The 19,787-nt window shown below is 41.5% G+C and overlaps 1 protein-coding gene, 1 long non-coding RNA gene and 1 pseudogene across 2 annotated transcripts; 1 reads left to right on the top strand and 2 right to left on the bottom strand.

The window, feature by feature from the left end:
• Nucleotides 1–6,205: 6,205 nt before the first annotated feature.
• On the bottom strand, nucleotides 6,206–12,072 carry LOC126617605 (uncharacterized). The gene is made up of 2 exons (XM_050285625.1): nucleotides 11,443–12,072; nucleotides 6,206–6,388 (listed from the first exon to the last, which is right to left on the bottom strand). Exons 1-2 carry the CDS (start codon nucleotides 11,947–11,949, stop codon nucleotides 6,242–6,244), a joined length of 654 nt encoding a protein of 217 aa, XP_050141582.1. The 5' UTR covers nucleotides 11,950–12,072; the 3' UTR covers nucleotides 6,206–6,241.
• LOC126617607 (uncharacterized) lies at nucleotides 8,935–9,876 on the top strand. The gene is made up of 2 exons (XR_007621422.1): nucleotides 8,935–9,381; nucleotides 9,600–9,876. It is a non-coding gene; the product is annotated as an uncharacterized LOC126617607 (long non-coding RNA).
• Nucleotides 12,073–15,906: 3,834 nt separating the features above from the next.
• LOC126618184 (scarecrow-like protein 9) lies at nucleotides 15,907–18,134 on the bottom strand (annotated as a pseudogene).
• Between the last annotated feature and the right edge of the window lie 1,653 nt (nucleotides 18,135–19,787).

Below are 19,787 nucleotides of genomic sequence, written 5' to 3'. Positions count from 1 at the left end.
TTTCTCATTCCATGTTCCTATTTATCTATGTTTTGAGAAAGATTCGGGATGTGCAAAAAGATTAAGAGATGTGCAACAATCACTTCCGTGATATAGTTTGCCTACCAAATTTTATATGCAGGATAACTCCAGATGTCTCAGAAGATATTATAATCTATCGAGAAAGTGGGTAATAATAATATTGTCTTAGAAACCATTCAAGCTAAATAAACAAGGGAAATGCCAACTGATACACCCCGACCAAAATCGAGGCATACTAGCCATCATGTGAGAGTGACGTAACCATGTGCACAGTGCGGAAGCAATAATGATATGGAGAAATACGAGTAAATAAAAGCCAAACTACTAAAAGTATGGGATAAGATAAAGTGATAGTGCGAGATTAACTGTGAAATACACAATCAGAGCATAAATAGCCTAAGTGCAGTCCGACTGGACAAGTACTAATTATACAACACCCAAGGGTGATCCTACATTTATGATGTTCTGTCAGAACCACCGTCGAAATCCCCGAGAGCCACCAAAGCACTTCTACCTAAAACCTGGAGGGGCGCAAAATAGAAAGTGTGAGTAGGCAAAGACAAAGCTTTTCAAAATCATTTCATTTCTCAAAAGTTTTAACCCCTCGCCGTAAATCCTGTATAATTTCCCAAAAAATAGAATATATATACATATCTCAAAATCATGCTCAGAAAACGATATTCATAAATATGCCATGCCAAAGTATCTCAATGAAATACCATAAGCAATCCAGTTAAAATATATCAATGCCAGATATCATATCAGCCGGATCCACCTAACGTTACTTGCACGGCTGAGTATATAGCTCATAACCAATCTCAATCATATCAAATCCTGCACACGAGTCAGAACCACTTAAAGTGATCTGCACGACAAGACTAGGTGTAAAATAAATATGCTCTAGTGCTACGATCACGTGAAGGCTGTGCAAATGATCGCAGGTCACCTACGAGTCGGAACCACCTAAAATGGTCTGTAACACAAGCCTGTGCACCTAACTTGGATCCAAGGTGAGCATATGGTGCGGGAGGTGAACATCACGTGAAGGACTATGCCCTAACTTTAGGGGGGAGCACTCACACCAGGGTGCATGTTTATGAGCTCTCAATGCATCACATCATATCTCGCATAACTGAAGCAATCTCATATCTTTAATTTATGAACTTACCTGGCACTTACCTGTGTGTCTGCAGCACCAATCATAAATATATGCAACTTGTGGGTGAAAAAATTAAGGCTCAAGGAATGAGCCACTACCTAAATTTGGGAGAGTGGAGCTAGAATAAAGGAGCATGATAAAAAAACTTCCATGGAATATGGAACAATGAGAAATAGGAGGAAAGTGGAACTTGAAGCCCAAGTATTTTATGTCTATAAAGGAACTAGAATCCCACGAGAATATGGAGAGGGAAAAAAGGAAGTATCAGATAGCTTTACAATGTCATGCAATTATTTTGATCAACGACAAACTTGAGCGTCGAAGTGTTTTCTTGCAGGTTCCCCCGCTCTCATTGTTGACAAGCGAAGATAGTGTCCAAGGCTTCTCAACGTGTTCAAGATTACTTGTTGGTGGAGAATTTGAGCATCCGAAATTTTTCGCTCCAACAGTTGGCGCCGTCTGTGGGAATTCGCACAAAAAGCCGTATTTGAAAACTCATGGTTTCACCCACGCCACAATGGGGGCACGGGCCAAAAACCTGAATAAGTTTTTCTTTTCTTCTCTTTGCCCAATTTAAAACCCTCGACTGTTTCTCTATCCCCCGTTCTCATTGAACTGGATGAAAGAAAGCACAATCATTATAAGACATCGTAACCGAGAGCAACGGTAAAACATGGGAAATTCTTCAGAGGGTAAAGCATGGGAAAATTTTCAGAGGTGAAGACGACTCTTAATAGCCATCATCGTTGCCATTGTTATCTTCATTGCCCTTGCGATCGGTGACGGGTCCCCTGAAGCCGATACAGCTCGTCTTCCTCGACAAGAATAGGAAATTCCAGAGGGATCAAGAGGCTGTCTCCATTGGTATCGTTGGTCATGCCTACCAGGGAAAGAGCTTTATTCCTAACCAGCTTCTCGGATTTCAAGTGGCATTTACAAAACGGCTATGGCGTTAGAATGCACCATTTAAGAGAACTGCACTAGATGAGCCTGAATACAATATATTATTATTGGATAATGATGCTTTTGATCAGACGGAAATAGGATAATGGAAGCTAAACGTGAGACTAGCCAAGAATTTGGGGCACGTCGTGTATCATGCGAACAAGAAGATAAGAACTTATTTGCTTCTTTATGTAGTATTTATCAGCAAGAAATTACAAATAACATTTGATGATAATAATATAATCCTAATTAAATATCAACAATACTAATCGTTGTTATCAATTCAGAGTCCTGGTATAAAGTAATGATTCAGAGTCAAGCGTTGCGCCAACCAACTTCGGCAGCGTACGAGCCTCCATCTTCCGCAGCTGCTTTGTAGATATTATTCATGCTACAGTGGGGGCATGAGTCAAAGACCCCAAATAGATAAGTTTTATGATTTCTTTTGCAATTTCATGAAATTTAGGCCTTCTATCATTGCACTTCGTGCAGTATCACAAGAGGAAATGGATTCGCTAACTTCGGAATGTTTACAGAAGAATTTCCATTACAATGTCTTCACAAATTTCAAACAATTCAGTGAATAGAGAACAGGTTAATAGTAAACAGTTGAATGGGAGCAAGAACCTTTGACAATGCAAGTGTAGAAAGTGAAATTAGGCTGAAGCAATCTCAACTCATCCCCAGCAACATACAAGCCTTTGTCATCTGCAGCTATTCCAATCCACTTCACTGTCATCTAAAATGAGATGATTGGTTGGTCTCAGGCTTGGACCCATCCAAGAATGCTAATTCGAATGAGCTAATAAAGTCATTAAGCACCAATTAATTGGAAATGGAGCATGAGCTAAACCTTAAGCAGGGAAGATTTCTTCTCTTTTATTATTTCAAGGTTATTGTGTGAAGTATGCATTTTTATCATAGCATGTAACAAAATGGTACGGTAAGACAGTTCACTACGGGTCTTCTTTAGTACAACTTAAGATGAGGGAATGAGCATCATCCCTTCATGGCTTTGAATTGTACAAAAGAAATGTTCAAAATTCCCAAATGTCATAGATAGGCATCTAAGTTTTCCAGTAATGTATGCAATCGTCCAATTGTAACGTATGCAATCGTCCAATTGTGCAAAAGTCATATTTGTGCAGTGAAATTCTTAGTAACCAATAGAGAGAGGCAGGAACTCAAGGTAACAGAGCTGCTATCTCTAGTCTAGGTTGTGTATGATGGTTGTTATTGAAATTACCAAGAGCGACAATAAAATTATTCATAATTCATGCTTCCATATACTTTGTCTATTGAATGGAGCAGATCCAATAGGGGCAAGCAACTAACATTCAAATGCCTAATTCTCACAAGGTGCATTAAATGTATGGCACTGTCTCAAGAGTCATCTGCAGATAAGAAAAGAAGGGAATAAGTAATGCACATCCCTCCATTATGTGTTGAATAGTTTAGGGCAACTAATATTCAACTCCAAGGCACAGTCATAGCCGAGGGCCAAACTCATGACTGAGTATCATTTGCATGGTAGAAGACTGAACTTATGGCACAAGTTAAAGCCTCCAAGAGAAGAATTCTTTTGGCCCCCTCTTTTACAATCTCATTTGCATGAAACGATATTGTTACAGGTTATAAAATTGCAGGTGTTAAGAGGAATTTCTTAGTCACCTAACAAGATAAGACTTCTCACTATATTCTAATTTTTGACAATAGGATCGTGATAAGATTCTCAATTATCAAATATTTTCTGAGATGTCAATTGCCATTAAGCTTCATAGGCTTAATATAACAGGAAAGCAATGCTATTCATGGGACATGACACGCTCTGTTTGGTATATCAACTTAAATGGAAGGTATATACATGACATTGTATGAAACTATAATATGACTATTGCATACATTGATTTGCAGATAGTGAGAAAATTGACACGGCTGCTTTGCTTTTTCTTGTGGGAGTTGAAGCTCCCATATGAACATACCAGTTCCTTTTTTTTGTTTCTCTTTTCATAGCTCTCAGTGCATGTCGATATGTGGAACTTGATTCATTATCCGTTAACATCAGGAATGCAGGCCCCCATGCCTCACTTGAACTATATTTTTTACTCATTTGATATATGGATCTAGGTTCATTGCTTATTGATATATGGTAGAGAAGATACACTCTCATGCCTCACTTGAACACCAAAACAATTGGTGATTATTTTACAACATGTATTTCATAACCTTGGGACAATGCTATCAAGATGTATATGTGAATATGCAGAGTTGAATTTCTCTTATATGCACAAGTACGCATAGTTTTCATGAAGGAACAAAACTTTTGCTTGACCAAGTTAAGTCTAACAAAAATTTGTTGAAGACATTTGTGCAATTAGGACATGGGATAGGAGAAGATTGAAAAGCCACTTATAGGGAGTGTACTTAAGACTTCTGAGCAAAAGAAAAACACTCTACATCAACTCCATCGGTAATGAAGTTGCCTGAGAGGAATGTTCGAATAGAAGAATTCAACATGTGAATGTTTAAGGCGCAACAACTATGGGTACCGCACCAACTTGCGTACGTGCTAAGGTCCAACATTTTTCCACTATTACTAGAATGATTGCTTATGAATGATTTATCATGAACTGGTATCTATGAATTTGAGATCAATGATCAAAAATATAAAATTAAACTAACGTCTCAAAATTTAAGATCGAAAACCCAAGATTGAATGGGTTAAGACCGAACTAAGATCGAAAATCCAAAGATCGAAACCCCAAAGATCGAAAAACCCAAGATCGAATGGGTTAAGACCGAATTAAGATCGATAACCCGAATGGGTTAAGATTGAATCAAGATCGATAACCCAAATGGGTTAAGACCGAATCAAGATAAAAAAAACCCAAGATCAAATGGGTTAAGACCGAACTAAGATCGAAAACCCAAAGATCGAAAAACCCAAGATCGAATAGGTTGAGACCAAACTAAGATCGAAAACCCAAGGTCGATTGGGTTGAGACCAAATTAAGATCGAAAACCTAAGATCAAATGGGTTAAGACTGAATTGAATTCGAAACTTAAGACCGAATGGGGTCAAAAGGATCATGATCGAACACAAATTTAGGCAGTAACACAAAGATTGTAAAACGGCCGAATGCCCAAGACCGAGGGTCAAAGACCCTAGACCGAATTATGGCCAAAGCCCAAGACCGAGGGTTGAAAACCCAAAACCCATGGTCAAATACCATATGAACGCCTCGAAGGTTAAATTATGACTGTGTGATCATAGCCAAAGGCTAAACTACAATCGTAGCCGAAGGCTAAACTCATGTTCGAAGATAATCCACATGAAATCTTACATGTTTGGTTGTATCATACAAAATGATGTCACTTGAATTTTTGCAAAAGAAATATTTTTCCTCTACAAATTCAGATGATATGTGTTTGTAGAGAAAAAAGAGGGCATCTGTGGGTGCAAAAATTAAGGCTCAAGGAATGAGCCACTACCTAAATTTGGGAGAGTGAAGCTAGAATAAAGGAGCATGATCAAACACTTCCATGGAATATGGAACATGGAGACATAGGAGGAAAGTGGAACTTGAAGCCCAAGTATTTTATGTCTATAAAGGAACTAGAATCCCACGAGAACAGGGAGAGGAAAAAAAGGAAGTATCAGATAGCTTTACAATGTCTTGCAATTATTTTGAACAACGACTGACTTGAGCGTCAGAGTGTTTTCTTGCAAGTTCCCCCGCTCTCATTGTTGACAAGCGAAGATGGTGTCCAAGGTTTCTCAACGTGTTCAAGATTACTTGTTAGTGGAGAATTGGAGTATCCGAAATTTTCTGCTCCAACTCAACTACTAATGCATAAATAAAAAAGACATATACTTTGCATGACATTTCGAAACGTATAATTATTCAAATTCATTTTCTGGAAAAATCTCAAATATATACGGAAACCCAAAAGCCCACTTACTGGTATGTCGAAGGGTCGTAGCCCCCAAGCCTCGATTGATGGCACTCGTCCTCCTGATAGGTCTCACCTATATGTGAAATAACTAAATAAACGTTATTTAAAGCAAATACACAACAACAACAACAACAACAACAATAACAAAGCCTTTTCCCACTAAGTGGGGTCGGCTATATGAATCCTAGAACGCCATTGCGCTCGGTTTTGTGTCATGTCCTCCGTTAGATCCAAGTACTCTAAGTCTTTTCTTAGAGTCTCTTCCAAAGTTGTCCTAGGTCTTCCTCTACCCATTCGGCCCTGAACCTCTGTCCCGTAGTCACATCTTCGAACCGGAGTGTCAGTCGGCCTTCTTTGCACATGTTCAAAATCACCGGAGCCGATTTTCTCTCATATTTCCTACAATTTCGGCTACTCCTACTTTACCTCGGATATCCTCATTCCCAATCTTATCCTTTCTCGTGTGCCCACACATCCCACGAAGCACCCTCATCTCCGCTACACCCATTTTGTGTACGTGTTGATGCTTCACCACCCAACATTCTGTGCCATACAACATCGCTAGCCTTATTGCCGTCCTATAAAATTTTCCCTTGAGCTTCAGTGGCCTACGACGGTCACACAACACGCCGGATGCACTCTTTCCATCCAGCTCGTATTCTATGGTTGAGATCTCCATCTAATTCTCCGTTCTCTTGCAAGATAGATCCTAGGTAGCGAAAACGATCGCTTTTTGTGATCTTCGCTAGATTGCTCCGGTCATTAGTGTGGATAAGTATATAAATGGATAGAGATAGGAAAGCAAACACAAGATGTACGTGGTTCACCCAGATTGGCTACGTCCACGGAATAGAAGAGTTCTCATTAATTGTGAAGGGTTTACACAAGTACATAGGTTCAAGCTCTCATTTAGTGAGTACAAGTGAATGATTTAGTACAAATGACATTAGGAAATATTGTGGGAGAATGATCTCGTAATCACGAAACTTCTAAGTATCGGAGTGTGGTGTCGTCTTGACTTGCCTTATCTGTCTCATAGGTAGATGTGGCATCTTCTCTGGAAGTACTCTTCCTCCATCCAGGGGTGGTATCTTTAACTGGTGGAGATGCACAAGGTAATGTATCAATTTCACTTGAAGCTTACTTGTAGTTTCAGGCTTGGTCAAGCGCGATACAAACCATGTAGTAGGAGTCCCCCAAGTCGCCGAGCTAGGGGGTCTGCTGAAAGAGGTGACAGACAAGGTAAGCAATCAGAGCTCCGACTGATTGTTCACCTTCTCCCCATCTTGCAGCAGCATGAAGGATAAAGAGAAGAAAAATGAGAAGAGATGATATGAGATACTTTTGCTTTTGAAGAAGTAACTTTCCACAGGCTTATTCTTGAACTGAGCTGGAGGGTTTTCTGGTTTCCTCCAGAGTATAAGGCCGACTGAAGAATTTGAGGGTCAAAACAAGTCCATCAAATCTAGAGTACGTTCCACCCTGCTGATATGGGATACTTTTTCTTTTGACAGAGTAATGAATGTATCGGCACGTGTGCTGTTACGCTTGTCTCCACATGCTTCCTTGTATCCTTCGCACTTGCCCTATCTGTTCCTCAAGCAGATGCGGAATCTTCCCTGGAAACATAAGATGTTGAAGATGAGTACTCGAGAGCAATGCCAGGTAAGTAATCAGGTAAGGGGTTCCAGGCAGTCAGTTCCTGGTTGGAAGCTTGATTCCCAGTGCTGACTGATTGCTCTCTTTCTCCTTGTCTTGCAGGTAAAAACAAGGCCAAAAGAAAAGACAGGGAAAAAGCATGATATGGGATACTCTTGCTTTTAACCCTGATGATATGAGATATTCTTGCTCTAGTATAGCTTGTTTGCAGAGGTATTATCGGGGGGAAAGAAAGCTGAATATTTCGAAAGGCTTCGTTGGGAGTGCCCTCTCAGATATGATGAAGGGTTGAGCATTTTTACAGGTCTGCCTGTCCGTTGGGGATGGAGGTCGACATATATAGGAGTCTCCCTAACAACAAGTAGTAATGCTATTCCTTTACCCTGCTTGGTCATAGCACAGTAGTGGGAGCTGCCAGTTTCACATGTTTTAACTCTGTCAAAGAACTTTGAAAAAGTGGTCTGTGGTATCTGGCTCTCGAGATTCGGAGAACGATGCCTCTTCGATTTTTGAGAAAGCAATCATGCTGGGGGTATGACTCTCAAGATTCGGATAGCAGTGTCTCTTCGATTTTTGAGGAAGTAATCATGTTGGGAGTCTGGCTCTCGAGATTCGGAGGGCGGTGCCTCTTCGATTTTGGAGCAAGCAATCTTGTTGGGAGTGTTGTCTCGAATGTGAGTAAAGGTTGGGCATGTTTGCTAGTCTACCTTGCCACGAAGCACAAAGGTTGACACATAGGGACTTTCCAATTATCCAGCAATGGTACTGTTCCTTTACCCTCTCTTCGATTTTGAGAAAGTAGTCATGTTGGGAGTCTGGCTCTCGAGATTCGGAGGACGGTGCCTCTTCGATTTTGGAGCAAGCAATCTTATTGGGAGTGTTTTCTCGAATGTGAGTAAAGGTTGGGCATGTTTGCTAGTCTACCTTGCCACGAAGCACAGAGGTTGACACACAGGGACTTTCCAATTATCCAGCAGTGGTACTGTTCCTTTACAGTTGTGGGTAATAATATGGTAGCTAGACCTTCAAAATTTATGTGTCTAAACTTTTGTTAGTGCTGTTTCTTTGCTATTCTTTTACCTTTCTTGGTCAGAGCGATGTAGTGGGAGCTGCAAGCTTCACGTGCTCAACTTTGGCAGAGAACTTTGGCAAAGTTATTTGTGGTACCCATGAGCTATTGTTGCGTGTGGGAAGTGGGTGATTGAACAGTAAGATTCATGTGCTTTCTATTTCACCAGAAGTCTTCGACAGAATGCCCATAATTTCTGCAAAGCTGAGTGTGCGTGTGACAGGTGCTGACAAGGCTAGAAAAGTAGGTGCCTCTTCGATTTCTGAGATCGGCCCTCGTGGTCTCTGAGCAGCCCAGCTTTTGAGAAAGCGAGCGCCTCTTCGATTGATTCGGAGAACGATGCCTCATCGATTTTTGAGAAAGCAATCATGCTGGGGGTCTGGCTCTCGAGATTCGGGGAACAGTGTCTCTTCGATTTTTGAGAAAGTAATCATGTTGGGAGTCTGGCTCTCGAGATTCGGAAGGCGGTGCCTCTTCGATTTTGGAGCAAGCAATCTTGTTGGGAGTGTTTTCTCGAATGTGAGTAAAGGTTGGGCATGTTTGCTAGTCTACCTTGCCACGAAGCACAGAGGTTGACACACAGGGACTTTCCAATTATCCAGCAATGGTACTGTTCCTTTACCCTCTCTTCGATTTTTAAGAAAGTAGTCATGTTGGGAGTCTGGCTCTTGAGATTCGGAGGACGGTGCCTCTTCGATTTTGGAGCAAGCAATCTTATTGGGAGTGTTTTCTCGAATGTGAGTAAAGGTTGGGCATGTTTGCTAGTCTACCTTGCCACGAAGCACAGAGGTTGACACACAGGGACTTTCCAATTATCCAGCAGTGGTACTGTTCCTTTACCCTTGTGGGTAATAATATGGTAGCTAGACCTTCAAAATTTATGGGTCTAAACTTTGTTAGTGCTGTTTCTTTGCTATTCTTTTACCCTTCTTGGTTAGAGCGATGTAGTGGGAGCTGCAAGCTTCACGTGCTCAACTTTGGCAGAGAACTTTGGCAAAGTTATATGTGGTACCCATGAGCTATTGTTGCGTGTGGGAAGTGGGTGATTGAACAGTAAGATTCATGTGTTTTCTACTTCCCCAGAAGTCTTTGACAGAATGCCCATAATTTCCGCAAAACTGAGTGTGCGTGTGACAGGTGCTGACAAGGCTGGAAAAGGCTGGAAAAGTAGGTGCCTCTTCGATTTCTGAGATCGGCCCTCGTGGTCTCTGGGGAGCCCAACTTTTGAGAAAGCGAGCGCCTCTTCGATTTTTGAGATCGGCCTTCGTGGTCTTTGAGCAGCCCAACTTTTGATAAAGCAAACGCCTCTTCGATTTCTGAGATCAACCCTCGTGATCTCTAAGCAGCCTAGCTTTTGAGAAAGCAAACGCCTCTTCGATTTCTGAGCAGGCGCCTCTTCGATTTCTGAAGCTTCGTCGAGTGCAGATTTTTATAGGGGCTGGCATTAAGTTCCAAAGCACACTTGAATCTCCACCAGTAGAAGCTTCATTCTTGCACTTCTAAGATCTTGATTTGTCCGACCTCTTCTCTCTTCAACACCTTTGAAAATGTCTGGCCCCTCTGACCGTCGTTTTGACTTGAACCTTGTTGAAGAGGCAGCCCCGCCTTCTCCAGACAACATATGGCGCCCATCCTTCGTCTCCCCTACTGGTCCTCTTACCGTTGGGGATTCCGTGATGAAGAATGATATGACCGCTGCGGTGGTGGCCAGGAACCTTCTCACTCCCAAAGATAACAGACTACTTTCCAAACGGTCTGATGAGTTAGCTGTTAAGGATTCGCTGGCTCTCAGTGTTCAGTGTGCAGGTTCTATGTCTAATATGGCCCAATGCCTATTTGCTCGAACCCGCCAAGTTGAATCATTGGCGGCTGAAGTGATGAGTCTCAAACAGGAGATTAGAGGGCTCAAGCATGAGAATAAACAGTTGCACCGGCTCGCACATGACTATGCTACAAACATGAAGAGGAAGCTTGACCAGATGAAGGAAACTGATGGTCAGGTTTTACTTGATCATCAGAGATTTGTGGGTTTGTTCCAAAGGCATTTATTGCCTTCGTCTTCTGGGGCTGTACCGCGTAATGAAGCTCCAAATGATCAACCTCTGATGCCTCCTCCTTCTAGGGTTCTGTCCAGTACTGAGGCTCCAAATGATCCCCCTCCGGTGCCTTCTCTTTCTGGGGCTCTACCGACTGCTGAGACTTCTCCTAAGCAACCTTTGTGAAGGCTCCCTCTTGTGTGCTTATTTTGACTCATGTATATGTACATATTTGTAGCTTATCGGGGATATCAATAAATAAGTTTTCCTTCATTTCAACGTATTGTGTTAAATACACCAAAGCCTTCTTCGCTAAGTTCTTTGAATTTTCTTTTGTTAAAGCTTGTATGTTGAAGCTTTCTGAGTGGAGCATGTAGGTTGGGGTAGTGTTCCCTTAATTTCCCGAGTGAGGAAAACTTCTCGGTTGGAGACTTGGAAAATCCAAGTCACTGAGTGGGATCTGCTATATGAATCTTAGAACGCCATTGTGCTCGATCCTGTGTCATGTCCTTCGTTAGATCCAAGTACTCTAAGTCTTTTCTTAGAGTCTCTTCCAAAGTTTTCCTAGGTCTTCCTCTACCCCTTCGGCCCTGAACCTCTGTCCCATAGTCGCATCTTCTAATCGGAACGTCAGTAGGCCTTCTTTGCACATGTCCAAACCACCGTAACCGATTTTCTCTCATCTTTCCTTCAATTTCGGCTACTCCTACTTTACCCCGGATATCCTCATTCCTAATCTTATCCTTTCTCGTGTGCCCACACATCCAACGAAGCATCCTCATCTCCGCTACACCCATTTTGTGTACGTGTTGATGTTTCACCGCCCAACATTCTGTGCCATACAGCATCGCCGGCCTTATTGCCGTCCTATAAAAATTTCCCTTGAGCTTCAGTGGCATACGGCGGTCACACAACACGCCGGATGCACTCTTCCACTTCATCCATCCAGCTTGTATTCTATGGTTGAGATCTCCATCTAATTCTCCGTTCTTTTGCAAGATAGATCCTAGGTAACGAAAACGGTCGCTCTCTGGTATTTCTTGATCTCCGATCCTCACCCCTAACTCGTTTTGGCCTCCATTTGCACTGAACTTGCACTCCATATATTCTGTCTTTGATCGGCTTAGGCGAAGACCTTTAGATTCCAACACTTCTCTCCAAAGGTTAAGCTTTGCATTTACCCCTTCCTGAGTTTCATCTATCAACACTATATCGTCTGCGAAAAGCATACACCAAGGAATATCATCTTGAATATGTCGTGTTAACTCATCCATTACCAACGCAAAAAGGTAAGGACTTAAGGATGAGCCTTGATGTAATCCTACAGTTATGGGAAAGCTTTCGGTTTGTCCTTCATGAGTTCTTACGGCAGTCTTTGCTCCTTCATACATATCCTTTATAGCTTGGATATATGCTACTCGTACTCCTTTCTTCTCTAAAACCCTCCAAAGAATGTCTCTTGGGACCCTATCATACGCTTTTTCCAAATCTATAAAGACCATGTGTAAATCCTTTTTCCCATCTCTATATCTTTCCATCAATCTTCGTAAGAGATAGATTGCCTCCATGGTTGAGCGCCCTGGCATGAACCCGAATTGGTTGTCCGAAACCCGTGTCTCTTGCCTCAATCTATGCTCAATGACTCTCTCCCAGAGCTTCATTGTATGACTCATTAGCTTAATACCCCTATAGTTCATGCAATTTTGTACGTCGCCCTTATTCCTGTAGATAGGCACCAAAGTGCTCATTCGCCACTCATTTGGCATCTTCTTCGTTTTCAAAATCCTATTGAAAAGGTCAGTGAGCCATGTTATACCTGTCTCTCCCAAAAGTTTCCACACTTCGATTGGTATATCGTCTGGGCCTATTGCTTTTTTATGCTTCATCTTCTTCAAAGCTACAACCACTTCTTCCTTCCGGATTCGACGATAAAAAGAGTAGTTTCTACACTCTTCTGAGTTACTCAACTCCCCTAAAGAAGCACTCATTTCATGTCCTTCATTGAAAAGATTATGAAAATAACCTCTCCATCTGTCTTTAACCGCGTTCTCTGTAGCAAGAACCTTTCCATCCTCATCCTTGATGCACCTCACTTGGTTTAGGTCCCTTGTCTTCTTTTCCCTTGCTCTAGATAGTTTATAGATATCCAACTCTCCTTCTTTGGTATCTAGTCGTTTATACATATCGTCGTAAGCCGCTAACTTAGCTTCTCTGACAGCTTTCTTCGCCTCTTGCTTCGCTTTTCTATACCTTTCACCATTTTCTTCAGTCCTCTCCTTGTATAAGGCTTTACAACATTCCTTCTTAGCCTTCAACTTTGTTTGTACCTCCTCATTCCACCACCAAGATTCCTTTTGGTGTGGGGCAAAGCCCTTGGACTCTCCTAATACCTCTTTTGCTACTTTTTGGATACAACTAGCCATGGAATCCCACATTTGGCTAGCTTCCCCCTCTCTATCCCACACACATTGGGTGATTACCTTCTCTTTGAAAATGGCTTGTTTTTCTTCTTTTAGATTCCACCATCTAGTCCTTGGGCACTTCCAAGTCTTGTTCTTTAGTCTTACTCTTTTGATATGTACATCCATCACCAACAAGCGATGTTGATTAGCCACACTCTCTCCTGGTATAACTTTGCAATCCTTACAAGTTATACGATCCCCTTTCCTCATTAGAAGAAAATCTATTTGTGTTTTTTACGACCCACTCTTGTAGGTGATCACATGTTCTTCTCTCTTCTTAAAGAAGGTGTTGGCTAAGAAGAGATCATATGCCATTGCAAAATCCAAGATAGCTTCCCCATCCTCGTTTCTCTCCCCAAAACCATGGCCACCATGAAAACCTCCATAGTTGCCTGTCTCCCTACCCACGTGTCCATTTAAATCTCCTCCTATAAATAACTTCTCCGTCTGAGCAATTCCTTGCACCAAGTCTCCAAGATCTTCCCAAAATTTCTCCTTCGAACTCGTATCCAACCCTACTTGAGGTGCGTACGCACTAATCACATTGATAAGTTCTTGTCCTATTACAATCTTGATTGCCATGATTCTATCTCCTACCCTCTTGACATCTACAACATCTTGTACCAAGGTCTTGTCCACGATGATGCCAACACCGTTTCTCGTTCTATTTGTGCCCGAATACCAAAGTTTAAACCCTGAGTTTTCTAGATCCTTTGCCTTACTACCAACCCACTTAGTTTCTTGTAGGCACATAATATTTATCCTTCTCCTCACCATAACTTCCACTACTTCCATAGATTTTCCCGTTAAGGTTCCTATATTCCACGTTCCTAAACGCATTTTGCTCTCTTGAACTCTACCCTTCTGTCCTAACTTCTTCACCTTCCCCCGTCTAATAGGATCAAAGTACTTCTTTTGTGTGTCCCGGGTAAAGTTGATAGGAGCATATGCTCCCAAACAACTTTGAGTGGAGTCGTTCGAAAAGAAGTTTCTATGGCCCCCTTGCTCATTTAACACTGCATCCGGGTGCCGATGGAGATACAGCGACCCTTGCTCACTTATCACTGTGCTCAGGCCACACAGCGCGCCACTTACGAGTGACGCCCTAGCTTTAGCGCGATTTTGTTCTGGATTCATTTTCATAAGGATTCGACGTGATCATGGAGTGCCGGTTGTCGACTACCTGACGCCCTCCCCCTCCTCCTTTATCCGGGCTTGGGACCGGCCATGTAAGACATAGGCGGAGTTTTAAAGCAAATACACAAAACTAGGAAATAACTTCTCATACATTGCTCAAATGGGGTATTTGAATATACCACAATGACCTACTCAACCTCAGGAACGGACAGACGCGCCCCCACTCGCCGGCCAAGGCACGGCCAGACAAGCCCCCACACGCAACTAAACCCTAACTGAAACTTAACTGCCATTTGGAATATTCCATTAAAACCTTACCACAATTTAATGGCGTTACCTGACACCGTTAAAATATTCCGTCAGACTTGACGGAATATTCCCCTTTGTCTTCCTTGGTTCGCCGGAGACCGTCGTCGGCGCCGTTATGATCGCCGGTTTCTGGAAAAACTTTAAAACTTCATATTTTCTTCATTTCTCAAACTAAAATTCATGAAATTTGTCTCAAAATGAAGTTTACAACGAGTAGAACAAAACCTTACCAATTTCAAGCCTTGAAATCCACAAAATCTGAGATTATGGGTTCTAAAAATCTGATCCACGAAATCCACGATCACGATCACATGAACAGTGCTCAAAATCTGAGATTCTGGGTTCTCGAGTTTCTGGGGTTTTCACGTCCAACCACCACCACCATTTGACTCCTAAGCTCACAAGGAACACAAAAACAGGCTTCTTGACATCGATCCGTGAGGAAATGGTCTGGTTTGAGGTTTGTCCGTACAGTTGTACGGACTTTCAGAAAAATCCAAGAGCAAGGTCAACGGGGGTTTGGGTGTGTGTGTGTGGTCCACTTTGGGCTACCAACCCAAAACAAACAAAAATCTCTTTTCTAATTGGGTCCAAACACTTAGGAAAAATTTTAATTGGTCCACAACCAAAACCTAAACCATACAACACCACAAACGTTCAAGGGTACTTTAGTCTTTTCACACCACCAATAGAAATAATTCGGGACGGGCTGTGACACCAACTACATTATTATTCATCACATCAAATACCATATGTTAAGAACACTGCTATTAGCACTCCAAAATAGTCATCGACATTCCTCTCTGATTAAAAATACAAGGGAGGAAGGTGTGCAGAATGAGAGTTCCGCCTTTTGAAGCAATGACAGATGTACTAAGAGTTATAGAGACTAATGAGCATAAGTAAAGAGTTTTTTTCATAAAAATACAGCTGGGATAAAACTGCACAGTTAACTGTTCTTGTTGTTATATTTGGATAAGATTGTGAACATGTGACAAACTCGTACCTTGCTGGATGGTTCTATTGGATTATCAGACACCATAGTAAGAGAATATCACACGATCCAAATCTACGGAAGAGAAGTATCTGTGTTAATGCTGAAGAACTAAGAAGCAGATTACAAGCACTTATTTTTGCGCCCTCTTAAGTTTCTTAAGCAGGTTTCCAAGCAAAAAGGGCAAAGGCAATTCGTCCCTTCCATCCCTGCAACAACCATCGGCTATCTTCATCGATGACAAAGTCCTTGTGGTAAGAGAGCTTACTTTCTTAGCTGCCACCTTCACAAGCTCTCGGTCAAAAGGTATTTGCACAAGCTCAGCCCTCAAGTTATGAACGTGTCATTGCTTGTATGTTTCTGGCCTTTCCACTCTCTCCCAGCCTTCACAAGCTATAACATTTAAAGCCTCCCTGCCAAAGATCTCCTTCTCAATTGACATCATTTCCTGATCCTCACGGGGTACAACAGTTTCAAGCATATCAAACAGCGAAGAAAAATGAAATAACGCCTCTCGGAACCTGGTAACGAAAAAGGCGGCATTGTACGCTTCATTAACAACTCCATGGATGAAAATGTCTGGATTGATTCTCCTTATCAAATCAAGAACCCTGTTTCTTACACTGTCCACAGACACACTTTCGTCGAGCAAGTTCTTACCCCGATATAAAAAGTTCACAACAAGAACTTCATCCTTGTCGATCTTGAGTTCCTCAAGTGTAATGGTTTCCCATTTCTTTACAATAGCATTGTACTCGAAAGGCACATTGAACTTCTCAGCATAAGCTGCCAAACGTCATCCTGTTTCCTCAACTCGCTCAGCTGGCCGAAATCCCGGTTAAGGAAATTCAATTCCAGTAATTCGAACCTTTGGGGGTCCACCTTCCCTCCACGAGATCCGTTGAATAAGGGTGGGCCATTGGAAACCATAAAGGATACCAAAATCAATGACATGGAGCCTTGTCGACTTTTCAGCTAAATTCACTATTGTGACGTTCGTGACAAAATTAGACATCTTCTTAAATGGAGATGCAGCAAGGTATAGATGGTATGCTTTCAAGATATCAGCAGTCGATGTCCTTTTGCTAACAAGACATTTATAAATCTGGCTACCTGTACCAACTAAGCGTGCTTCAAGGCCATTGGCAAAGCAATGAGCAATTCTCTGAGTCCTATCTCCAAAAAGGTGAAAAATGATGTCTAACCTTCTTTAGCAGTTCATTAATGGTCCTATGATCATCAGCTGCAACGGCCTGTGCACAACTAATTCGGAGGGTTCTCAAATCCACCACCTCATTTTTAACACTTTGTTTCTTACCACGACCTTTTCCTCCATTAGATCATTTGGATTGCCTATTATGTGGCACACTTTTGCTCATTCCATTTTGCAAGGCCTCACGAAGAGATTCCAAACGCTCATGACCCTCCCATGTGCTACAAAGCAATACAACATCAAACATCTTTGACTGCAAAGGAGATTCAGACGAAACAGCCGCTTACTTGCTACTCCTTTTTTCCTCCACATCTTCGTCCTCCCTATATAGATTCTTCCTTCCCCTTGACCCACCAGAAAATATTCTTCTTCATCCGTTCTCTCCACTTTGACATAAGATGCCGCTGCCCCAACCTTTGGCGTGTGAACTGACATCCCATTTGCCTCCAGTTCAACAACCAAATTAGTCTCTCCAGAAAGAAATCTACTAGCCTCCTCAACCCCCTTATTGAATTGTCAAACAGATTGGCTCTCGGTATTCCAATCTGGGTATAAATACTACTATTAGGAGAATCCACCAGCCCATCCAGGCTACTGACCCTTGTTGAAGACCCGTTAAATAATTGAGAAATGCTATATGACGGAAGACCTTGTAACTGAGATGAATATCCATCTGGACTTTGAATCGACGTAGTATCACCAAAGTAACCACCACTGTTGCAACTACTAGTGATATAATTACTCCAAGTTCCAGAGAAACTTTCAGCCAGGCTCTCACCATATTGATTGGCGTATAACGACGGAATAACTCTGGGGAGGGGGGATATTTCTTTCCAAGGACCTCATAGAATGACTTCTCGGCAGCTTGAAGCTCTAACGACTCTTGAAGCATGCAAATCTTGTCCTCCATATCTTCTTCCATAAGCATCTGGTTAATGTACTTCAAGACCACATCCGAAAAGTCACAATCTTCGGCAGAATCATCCTCAGGGCTCACACTTGAGTACAAAGACACACTGTTCGGGGTAAGACCGGGTTGAGGGCAACTAAAATTTCTGTAACTATTGTCAAAGAAGGTATTACTATCAAATCGGGATCCGGCTACAACGGTTGGTTACCCAGTTGAACTCCATTGAAAGAATCAGAGAAACCCCTACGACGAGGATCCATTGTTATCAACTTTGTAATTTCTCTATCTCTCTCTCTCTCTCTCTCTGTCTACAATTTCTCTCTCTAGAATCCCAACTAAGAGAGAGAAACCAAATCCAAATCCAAACAAAAAGCAGCGGAATTTCCTATCAAATTAGTTACCTTCTTCAACCCTTAAATTCCATCAAAACACAAAAATGATAAATCAAACCCTCTGCAAGTAATCTGCACACATGGAAACCTTAAAACCTCAGAAAGTCACAAACTAAAGCATAAAAAACAAACAGAAACCTTAAATTTGACAGATAAAAAGCACTAAAAAATGCATATGAGAAGAAAAGACCAAAATTTTCAATTAAAAAAACAGCATTTTAATTCATTAATTCAATATTAAGCCAACTATGAACAGAAATCACTTCAAAAACCCAGGAATGCCGTAAAAAACGCTAAATGGGTTATAATTATATATAGAACAACAACAACATAGCAAAAGCTCACCTTTGAGTTCAGCTCTGAAGCTCACTGAGAGATAATATTACAGGAGGAAGGGGGAGAGGAGGGGGGAACAAGCAGAGGTTTGGGTTTTAGAATTTTAATGTTGTCCTATTGTGTGTGTTACGGAGGAACAGCAACCGTTGATTTGGAGTCCGTTAAAATTTCAACGGGTATCATCGGCTGTCCATTTCATGAGACGGAGCGGTGTTATCTTGTCTTCCTACGTATCATGGTCTTGTGGACTTCAACTACGTTGCCTTGACTATTCCTTTACCAAAAAAAAAAAACTACGTTGCTTATTCCTCATGGCCACGTGTGGATCGGTAAACGCAGAGTTGTCCCGCGTGGCTCCTTTTTCTTTCCACTTTTGGAGAACAGTCCTAGGTCATCTGAACCCACCGGGCCATTTTCACGAGAATAATTTGTATGTAACAAAATTAGTGTTGCGTTACGATCTAATAATGTGTAGTTGTATAAAAAAATAATGACAATGCGTTATTGAACTAAGCCCGATCATGGAGGAAACCCATCTATTTAAATTTTTGTCTTTGTAAGGCCTAGAACCGGGTCATCCGTGCGCTCACATAAAACTAAGGGGACCTCTTGTATTAGGGTATGTGAAAGCGATTTGATGAAATTCCCTTAGCCACATATTCAAAATTAGAAAATAGAATTAACTTGGCTCCACAATGGATGAGGAGAAGTCTCTCCTCAAGTTTCTCCTCAAGTCATTGAAATGTATAAAGACAAGTCGTCGAATAGGGTAAAAGTACTACAAATTGTCTATCTATTTGATGTAGTTGATTGACTAAACAATCTTATTTGGATTAATTTTTTTTTAAAGAATGATCTTTATAGAATAATTTATATATAAAAGATTTCGATCATAAGCACGAAGTTTTAAAAACAGGTAACAAAACATCTTGAGTAAGGAACTCTTCCTCACTTTTAAGGAGCCAGCTGTTCTCTTAATAAACAGAGTGGGCTAACTATACTAAGTGACAACAAAATTTTACGCTTAGAATCTTGACTATAAGGGTGTTATTATCATTATAACTTTTTATCCCTTGCACATGGCGCTTTACCGGAAAGGAATTATATCATTATAGTGCGAGTTTGATTCTCACAAATTTCTCTTTCTATTAACAACTGATAATTAACCCACTAATGTTTTTATTTGTC

This window comes from Malus sylvestris, chromosome 4 (assembly GCF_916048215.2).
Source record: "Malus sylvestris chromosome 4, drMalSylv7.2, whole genome shotgun sequence".
Taxonomy (NCBI): domain Eukaryota; kingdom Viridiplantae; phylum Streptophyta; class Magnoliopsida; order Rosales; family Rosaceae; genus Malus; species Malus sylvestris.
Note: the sequence above shows the minus strand (reverse complement) of the source record. Positions and strands in the feature narration are given on the sequence as shown.